The sequence below is a fragment of the Lactuca saligna genome, chromosome 7, assembly GCF_052625555.1.
Source record: "Lactuca saligna cultivar CGN05327 chromosome 7, ASM5262555v1, whole genome shotgun sequence".
In the NCBI taxonomy this organism is placed as follows: domain Eukaryota; kingdom Viridiplantae; phylum Streptophyta; class Magnoliopsida; order Asterales; family Asteraceae; genus Lactuca; species Lactuca saligna.
Genome location: NC_136423.1, coordinates 174182542 through 174192536, shown reverse-complemented (window position 1 = coordinate 174192536; position 9995 = coordinate 174182542). Strand labels below are relative to the sequence as shown.

Here is a 9995-nt window from a genome sequence, read left to right as displayed (position 1 = left end):
ACAATGCCGACCCGTTTAGCTAGCAGTAGTTTCCGGACTTCGGTCTGATGCAGTAGTTAGTATGTTTCTTGACTTCGAGGCTCAAACTGGATTTATGTGTTATGTGTTCCGAGCTATGGCCTGATGCAGTATGCAATATATGTGTTTATGCTAGATGATATGTTGTTGCTACGTTTTATAATCCGAATGACATTTTAGTGTAGCAAAATGTTTGTTTGTCTGTATGGAATGATGTTTTTTCTTCATCCCCTTTATACATATGTATTTGGAGATACCCCTTACATGCGTCAATGAAGGTTTTTCATTTATATCTATCTATAAATTCAATCTTCTCATCAGTGGTTGGCGAAGTGTAGCAATAATTTTGGCATGCCTTGTTTAATCAGTAAAGTTGACACACACTCTCCACCAACCATCTAAATACCGAATTAGCCTCCCAGGATGGGAATAATAATTCCCATACTATCTCTGCGCTTACCAACATATCCACTTCATCATTTATTACTTTGTTCCGTTTCATGGAAAGACGCTTCTTTTTCTGTCGCACTGGTTTTGTTCCTGATTTATCATTCAAATTGTGTTCTATCACATGTCTTGGGACCCGGACCATGTTAGTTGATTGTCAGACGAACACGTCATTCTACTCTCTCAGTAAACTTAGCAATTTCTCTTTTAACTTATTTGGCAAAATGTTGGCGATGCAGATTTCTTGCTCTGGTATGCATAATTTATAATGATCATTAATTTTTCCTCTTGATTTTCCTATGGTTCTTTCATTATAATATTTTCCTATTCTGCCATGAAAGTTGATGGTAGATGACTAATGGTTCGATGTGGATGGTCTCATACGTCGTCGAGATTCGAAATCTAAGTAAACTGTGTATAGTTGATGCCATCATTTGAATTCTTTTCATGACACTTCTTTTAAAAATTACGGTTAACGACAATGGGGATTGTATAATGGTAAAATCCAATATACTAATGTTTTGAGCTTGTGTTTGATGATTTTGCAATGTCAATGTCAGTTATATTATTTGTAAATGCCATACTAAATGTCCAACGAAACTTGTTAAGTGCAAATCGAGCTTCTTGAGTTTCTTTTTCATTTACTCTTGGAATATGAAGACATAGTTTTCATAATTATTTTTGTTGAACTTCCACTATCACAATATATTTGGTGGGTGCGTTCATCATGGATATGTCTGTGGATTAGTATTGGTTCGTCTCCCTTTATTCGAACTTCCTTACTCCATTTTTTTGCAAAGGTTTTGTAAAAAGCTCTCGCTCCGGTATCTTTTTTTTGCATGGCAAGGCGTTTTATCTTGCTTACGATAGTGTCTGATAGCCTTGTTGGCTTGTGGCATTTTGTGTGCTGAGTGTGGGTATCACTTATGGAAATGAGTGATAGTCTTTGTGGATGATGCCAATGTTGCTATGTGCTCGTCTGGATACATGGTAACTAGTTATTGAAGACCTCTTCTAAATAGTATTCAAGAAGGTAGACAAAATCTAGGTTAGAAAGCTATATTGAGGAAATTGCCTAAGTTAGATATCGTCTAAGGCAAAAAGTACAATTGTTCGGTTTCACAAAAAAAAAAAAAAATAAAAAATAAAAAAGAAACCTTATCGATGCATTCTTCAGAAGCTTTTATAGGAATCGTGGATTTCTTTGCTACAGAGTTCTACCCGATAGCTTGCATTAACCGAGTAGAAACAACTATATGGTTCGCATTGGTTATTACTTTTCGGGTACCACATATGCTATTGATTTGGAGTACCGGCACTATACCGACAATTCAAAATCTAGAATTTCCTGATTGTAGTGTACCGTAACCATCTCATATTAACCGGTCGTAATATTTTAACATGTAACTAAATGGTTTTTGACTTAGGGGTATCATGAGAACCTTTGAGAACCAAAGGATGAGGGTTTAACTCACTTTTAAAATGAATTGTGTAGATTTAAAATTAGATTAGTGGCTGCGTTCATAAACCGTTAAAAAAAATATATTTTTACCACCAATTTATCAACAACCTAAACTAATAAAAGACGCTTTTGACAATATCATATATATACATTAAAAAATATCAGTATTATACTCGTGGAGAATTAAGAATTATAATTCTCTTATAATTTTATAAAAATAATCAAATGTTTAACATATTGGTTTTAACGTTAAAAAAGAAAAAAAAAAAAAAAAAGTAAATGACGTGGCTGTGGATCGTAGTTGCGAGAACTAAAAAGAGTTTGTCTTCCAACCAATAGTACCAATTGTTGTCGAAAGCATATGTGTAAGAATCGGTCAAACTTTTTTACCAGTAAAATCCTTTGGTTTATAATGTTTATTCAACTAATGAATCAGACTTTCATCCACCAAACACCAGATTTAAAACTCACAAATATAGAATTAGCAATGAAATGAAACATAACACAGAGAAGAATGAGAAGCTTGAACGTGAGAACTATAATGGGGAAAGCAACTATACTTGTTCTTTTACTTGTTTCACTCCAGATTCATAGAATCTACACTTCGGAAATTGACTTGATTTCAGATTCAAGGTTTTTGACAGAATCAGACACGTTGGTCTCACCGGCCGGAATTTTTAAACTTGGGTTTTTCAGGCCAGGAAGCTCTGAGAACAAATACGTTGGTATTTGGTACAACAAAATCTCCGTTCAAACAGTGGTTTGGGTCGCCAACAGAGACATCCCACTCCCTGGCGCATCATCCGGCATACTGAAGATCATCTCTCCAGGAAATCTTGTCCTCATCAACGACACTAATGATATAGTATGGTCAACCAATACAAAGTCATCAGTCAACGCAATTGCACAGCTTGACGACACCGGAAATCTAATTGTCAAAGAAAGAATCGAGGAGAAGATTCTCTGGCAGAGTTTCGATTATCCAACAGATACACTATTACCTGGAATGAAGTTAGGGAGAAGTTTCTTGACTGGTAAGGAATGGCAGCTATCTTCATGGAAGAATAGTCAAGATCCAGCTCCAGGTGAATTCACATGGATTACCGACACAAACGGCTTTCCACAAGACCTACTAAAACAAGGTGCATCAATCAAGTTCCGGATTGGACCATGGAATGGTATATGGTTTAGTGGGTTTTCTCCAGTCAACAGGAACATCATTAAAGCCGACATGGTTATTAATGCAACGGAGGTGTCTTACAGTTATTCTCTTATCAATTCTTCTGTCATCTCAAGACTTGTCGTGAGTTCATCTGGCCAGATAGAACGTTGGGTGTGGGTAGCTGAAGCTAAGAAATGGCAGCTTTTCCTACAGTTACAAAGAGATTTCTGTGATGAATACAACATCTGTTATGCTCATGGAACCTGCAGCGTTTTGACCCCACAAAGATGTGGTTGTTTAGATGAGATAAGGTTCGTGCCCAGAAACCAAAAGGCATGGGAGGTAGCTGATTGGTCGGGTGGTTGTGTGAGGAGAACACCATTGGATTGTAGAACAGATGGGTTTATCAAGTATTCTTATGTGAAACTTCCCGACACAAGGACTTCATGGTATAACATGAGCATGAACAGGAAAGAATGTGAAGAAAAATGCATCAAGAGTTGTAGTTGTATGGCGTATTCAGATACAGACATCAGAGGTGGAGGAAGTGGCTGCTTGCTTTGGTTCAATGAACTTAAGGACATAAGAGTCTTCCCTCCGGGCAATGATGGTCAAGATATCTTTATAAGAATGGCTTCCTCAGAATTAGGTATTGATCTCTTTAACAAAACGTACCTTGAATAGGTTTATAAGATTTTTGTCACTATGTAATATTACTTATTTCATGATAGTTACTGCAGCCCAGTCACTACACGAGAAGAAGAAGAAGAGACTAAACCTAAAAATCATCTTACCGGTAGTTTCTGTAGGGGTTCTTCTGTTAGTCTTGAGCTTTACATGGTTGTGGTATACATGGAGAAAAAGACATGATCCACAACCGAGGAAAGGTGAGAAAAATACAGATTCTTGAAGTATGTTGTTGAATATTATACTCAACAGTAATATGAATTCTTGAAGAAGATTCTTGTATTTTCAATGCACAGATTCCATGGAGCTACCATTGTTTAGCTTTTCTACATTAGCTAGAGCTACTTCTAGTTTTTCACCTGATAATAAAATTGGAGAAGGTGGATTTGGATCAGTTTATAAGGTAATAATAGTATGTAATAATAAGAAACAAAATCTATGCAGTATAAGCATGCCACTTATGCATAAAGACAGATGAAATTCATCTCTGCTTCTATTGTTATTCACATGGCAAATGATGATCTCCAGGGTGTGTTAGAAGAAGGAATAGAGATTGCAGTTAAGCGTTTATCTAAGACTTCAACCCAAGGACTTGATGAGTTCAAGAATGAAGTCATTTTCATTTCAAAGCTTCAGCACCGAAATCTTGTTAAACTCCTTGGATGTAGCATACAGGGAGATGAAAAGTTGTTGATCTATGAGTACATGCCAAACAGAAGCTTAGACTCTTGTATATTTGGTAAGAATCACACAACCTCTATTTGTTTAACGTTTTGAAACTAAGTATTCACACCTTCATTTTGGGCAGATAAGACACGAAGCTCCCTACTAGATTGGACTACACGTTTTAACATTATCAAAGGAATTGCTCGAGGACTTCTTTATCTGCATCAAGATTCACGATTAAGAATCATCCATAGAGATCTGAAAGCTAGCAATGTTTTACTTGATAAAGACATGAACCCTAAGATATCAGACTTTGGAATGGCTAGAAGCTTTGGAGGAAATGAGACTCCAGCAAAAACAGAGAGAGTTGTTGGCACTTAGTAAGCTAGATAATTTAACTGTATATACATTCTATTCTCTTAAGTTTGGTTTTTGACTCTTATAAGCATCTTCCTTTATGCAGTGGTTACATGTCCCCGGAGTATGCAATAAATGGTGTTTTCTCAATAAAATCAGATGTATTTAGCTTTGGTGTTATAGTGCTGGAGATAGTGAGTGGGAAGAGAAACAGGGGATTCATTCATTCTGAACATGACAATAACCTCATTGGACATGTAAGTACACAAGCCACAAACTACTTGTTTCAGTTAAAATAATATAGTCCTGTAACTACTTCTACATTATTTATATTCAGGCATGGAGATTGCATAATGAAGGCAGGTCAATGGAACTTATTGATACGACTTTAGGCCAATCAAGCAATTCATCAGAAGTTATAAGATCAATTATAGTGGGGTTGTTATGTGTTCAACAAAGTCCAGAAGATAGGCCTGACATGTCATCTGTTGTTGTGATGTTGGGCAACGAGGGTGCATTGCTGAAACCTAAGCAGCCAGCTTTTTTCACAAAAGGAATCTTACATGGTGCTGATATTTCTTCAAGCAGTTACCCAACATGTTCAACCAATGATTTAACTGTTACAGAGGTAGTTGCTCGGTAAAAAGAACATACGTAGCTTCAACCTCATTATGTTTCTTCTTATTAAGAGCTTCAAAATTCAGTTATCTATTATCTCCATTTTTAAATGTATCTACCACATGGTTTAGTTGTTGGATTGTATCATTGTATAATGCACTTGACGAGTTGTTGAAGATAAAAAGATCACAGTGACTTGTGATAAGCAAAATCAACCAAAAAATTTAACATATTCATGAATGAATATGCAACCGAATACAACAGATCTAATGCCACTTGACAAGCTCCAATATCACTTGTTAAGAAGTGAAGCCGATAACTCACGAAACCACACACACACAAATGCACAATAGTTACGTGGTTCAATCAAGATGACCTACATCGAGAGACAGAAAGGAATATTCTTATTCAAAAGTTCTCAAATAGAGATTACTAGTACAATTGATCAATAGAAATTAGTCATATTTGTTAAGCATTCAAGATTCTAAAAAAATAGTCCCATGCATCCTTATTTGTAGGCCAGGGATTAGACCAAAACACTAATGATTCAAACCCAAAACCCTAATGAGTCAAACCTAAGCCCATGAAAGGTGTCAACCAATCACATGTGGTCATGCAACTCCTTCTAAGATCTTCTATCTTTGACTTTGGAGAACACCTTTGCACCGAGAGCACTTTTATCTCACCAGGAGAGTTTTCCACTCCCAAAGGAGATTTCTCTCATCAATAGAGCATTCTACCACCAAAGACAACATCCTAGTGCTTTCAAGTGCTTTGTTAGAAAGCATTGCTAGAAAATTTTGTCAGAAATCTCTACCACAATACGTCATCACAATGATGTGTCAAAATGTAAAAAAAATGGTCTACCACAATCCTCCATCACAATTGCTAAATGCTCAGGCCATATCTAATGATAATCATTCAAGTAGAAACCGATGAAAAATAAGAACAATAGAATTTTTACATGGAAACTCAACTGGAAAAGGATCACGAGCATGAGATGCCAAGAACCAATTCAAAATGTTGTTGAGGAAATTACAAATATATGAGTGAGTATTATCCTAACTTACTCATACTCAATATGAGAGACCTAACCCCCTATAAATTGTTATTTGTATATGGAAATAGTAATGATAAGAATCTTGCTCTTCATTATATCACATTCCCATAAACAACTTGATACTTGTGCCTAAAAATAGGATATATAAGCCCGTAGAAAATCAACCGAGGCAAACTTTCATAGTTGTTATCTTAAAGTTTACATGCAAAGCTGACCAAAACCGAACTCCATATCAAGTTGTCAAGAGAGCTCAAGTCCAAAAAGATATGGACCTTTGAGGGCATGTCTAAATAATCTCCATGTGAACTACAAAGTCAAAATATCAATCGATCCAGATCCATTAAGATAGATCCTTAAAGGAAGAAATAATAAAGCAATGGACCTCAAAATGTAATCTTCATCACCCACCAAGATCCCCTTATCTTAATTATGTTTTAGCAGGGTCACTAAGTCTAGACATAAGTTAAACTTAACTATTGGAAGACATTTTGCAAATAAACCTATATATAGGTGATAATATTGCCATATGATTATTGCAATAGAGATATTACAAGGTTCTTAACAAAAAGAAGAAAGGCTACAAAGAAGAAAGGGGAGAATAAATATTGGCTAAGACAAAACTCTAATGGGATAAATCCTAAAGGGGCCATAAATATGTGGGATAACAACATATAGGCTAACATCCCCCCCCCCCCCCCCCCCACCCTTAAACTCACAATGTCACAATAATAAGCATTGAGAGTTTATTACACAAGAAATGAAACTGAGATGCTGATAGAGCCTTTGTAAATTTATCTGCAAGGTGCAAGGTTGATGAAACAAATTGAAGCGATATGGTTCCATGCTATAAGTGATGATGGGTGTAGTGAAAATCAATCTCAATGTGCTTCGTCCGCTCATGGAAAACAAAAAATTTCACAATTTGTATCTCACTTTTGTTATTACAATTAAGGGGAGTAGGTGAAGAAATATGAACCCCCATATCCACAAGAGGCCGTCGTAACCAGATAATCTCAGATGTAGTCACGACAATAGCATGATACTCAGCCCCTGTCAAAGATTGTCACACCTCGCTAAAGCGGAAACTCAAGATATGAAAGTGATGAAGGTTTCATTGCAAAAGATATTGATACATCACCATAGTAGTAGTTAGAAGTTTACAACCCATAATTTAAATAAAACAAAATACAAGTTTCCCAAAATAACATTGTTCAAAAGTTAACTTCATAAAATAACTTTCATACGATGCAACATGCTTTATGATGATGAATCATTATATCGGCTTACTAATTATTTCCTGAAAAAACATGTAAAAGGAGGGTCAACTATGAATATAGTTGGTGAGTTCACAAGTTTACTAAATCGAGATTTGGTATAAAATTTTCCATAAATACAAGTACATTGCTATACTGAGAAACAAAGTTCATTGCTTTAATGAGAAACAAAGTTCATTGCTTTAATGAGAAACAAAGTTCATTGCTTTAATGCGAAACAAAGTTAATTACTATAATGAGAAAAAAGTTCATTGCTTTAATGAGAAACAAAGTTCATTACTATAATGAGAAACAAAGTCCATTGCTATAATGAGTAACAAAGTTCATTGCTATAATTAATAAACAAGTTTGTATGTATATGAGCAAACAATGAGTTCACAACCAAGCGTATGATTCATACCCTATCAAGATCTATGCTTATCGTTTTGTAGATGAATATGGTATCATGCACTTAAGCAATCGGGCGAGTAAGGAGCTGTCAATTCCTAATAGCGCTACCATAATGACCATTGGCTCAAAGAGTTAATGGTTGGAGTAAAGTGTAAGGGAATGGACTTAAGACGATAAGGGCTCATATTTCAAATTTCATAAACATACATAGCGAAATATAACACAATATAGCAATCAGGTTTGATACAATTCAATATAGATACCTCAATCGTAAATAGTTTGGACATGCTTTTACACACTAAAATGTAAAAACCGAAAATAGGGGGAAGCGTGAATACTCAAAATGTTTCAAGTTGCTACAAGTGGTGCATCGGGATACACCAACGCCTTAATACCATGATCCTACGACAACAAACACACGCTTGTGAGTTTCTATGTTGAAATCTAACACCAATAAACTAAGTTGTATATATAGAGAAATGCCAAATTTTTGTTCTATTATTGGTTTTATATTAATTGGTAACTATTTTTTTTAAAATGGTGAAATTTTATATCTCATGTGACTAAGATAATTTTGGATATTATTTTCCAGATTTTTTTAATATTATTTGAGGTATTTCAACATATTTAAAGTTGCTTGAAACTCTTAAAATCAAAAAAATGTTATCAAACAATTTCCAAAAACTTTCAAACTTTACATTTTCATTCCAAATACAGTAGAGGTCTTCCAAACAATTTCCTTTGAATTTTTAATGCAGATAGCTATTTTTCCAAATTTTTAACCCTTCATATCAATATAAATTCCTGAAAAATAGCATTCAGATGATAAAAATTTCTTAACTTTTTCTAATATGGCAACTAAACATACTTAAGCTGAGAAAATATGAAAATGGATTTCTAAATAGTTTAATGCAATTTTATTATTTGTGTGCATTTATTCTAACAAAAATGGAGATAAATAGAAAATAGTTTCCGAAATTCCCCAAACTTTTTGTACCAATGTTATTAAACATATAGAATCTACGAAAAATATAAAAGTTAGTTTTCAACCAGTTTAGCTATTTTTCATTGTTTTATTCGCTTAAATAATCATTAATTTGTGAATAATTATTAATCAGTTAAGGTAAATTACCAAACTTTTTCTATACTTTATATATACAGTGTGCATAATTTGTGAAAATACCAAAGGTGACTTTTATATGTTGGAGTCCGATTTTGTGGATTTAAGTGTATTTAATCTTAGGAAATAGAAGAAAGATAGCATACAGAAGAGAAAAATCATAAAGCTTTTTATGTAGCATTTTAATATATTATAAGGTGTGTTGGTAAATTTGTTAGATTAGTATCTAAGCTCTTAACTATATTTGGTATGTACTTGACCCGGTTGTGCATGGTCATTTTGGGTTACCTTCACCAAAGCAACTTGACAAAGTTATTTAGGAGAGAGAGAATATATTATGATTTATTAATATATTATAAGAATAATATATTAAAGGAGAAATCATATTATTTTATTAATATTAGTCATAAATTAATTAGGAATTAATTTGGTAACTAAAAGAGATTAATTGAATAAAGGGGCATAAACTGTCAAATGTGTGATAGTTGAGTTTTAGGCTGGGAAACCTAATAGACTAAAGGGGAACAAAATTATGATGGGGATCCATCATATTTTCGTCCAAATGCCCTAATCTAGAAGGTTCCATGGGATGCCTTGGTGACTAAGTTGTCCATTAGGGTTTAGACTGAAACCCTAGCAGCCTACACAATAAATATAGGCCCTTGGTTGCAATTTTCGGTACCTTAACTCCAAGTGATACCCTAGGGCCGATTTTTAGTGTTCTTCATCCTCTC

The 9995-nt window shown here is 34.5% G+C and overlaps 1 protein-coding gene across 1 annotated transcript; it reads left to right on the top strand.

Moving 5' to 3' along the window:
- The first annotated feature begins 2287 nt into the window (after positions 1-2287).
- LOC145004423 (G-type lectin S-receptor-like serine/threonine-protein kinase At4g27290) lies at positions 2288-5647 on the top strand. Its single transcript, XM_078963338.1, has 7 exons — positions 2288-3738; positions 3821-3976; positions 4073-4179; positions 4305-4515; positions 4585-4822; positions 4906-5056; positions 5137-5647. Exons 1-7 carry the CDS (start codon positions 2442-2444, stop codon positions 5440-5442), a joined length of 2466 nt encoding a protein of 821 aa, XP_078819464.1. The 5' UTR covers positions 2288-2441; the 3' UTR covers positions 5443-5647.
- The last annotated feature ends 4348 nt before the right edge of the window (positions 5648-9995 follow it).

What these genes read in the sequence shown, in the direction of transcription:
- LOC145004423 (XM_078963338.1), top strand. Translation starts at nt 2,442, where the DNA reads ATGAGAAGCTTGAACGTGAGAACTATAATGGGGAAAGCAACTATACTT. An exon ending in TGATCCACAACCGAGGAAAG is followed by an intron (nt 3,977 to 4,072) that starts GTGAGAAAAATA and finishes TTCAATGCACAG; the next exon opens with ATTCCATGGAGCTACCATTG. An exon ending in GATTTGGATCAGTTTATAAG is followed by an intron (nt 4,180 to 4,304) that starts GTAATAATAGTA and finishes GATGATCTCCAG; the next exon opens with GGTGTGTTAGAAGAAGGAAT.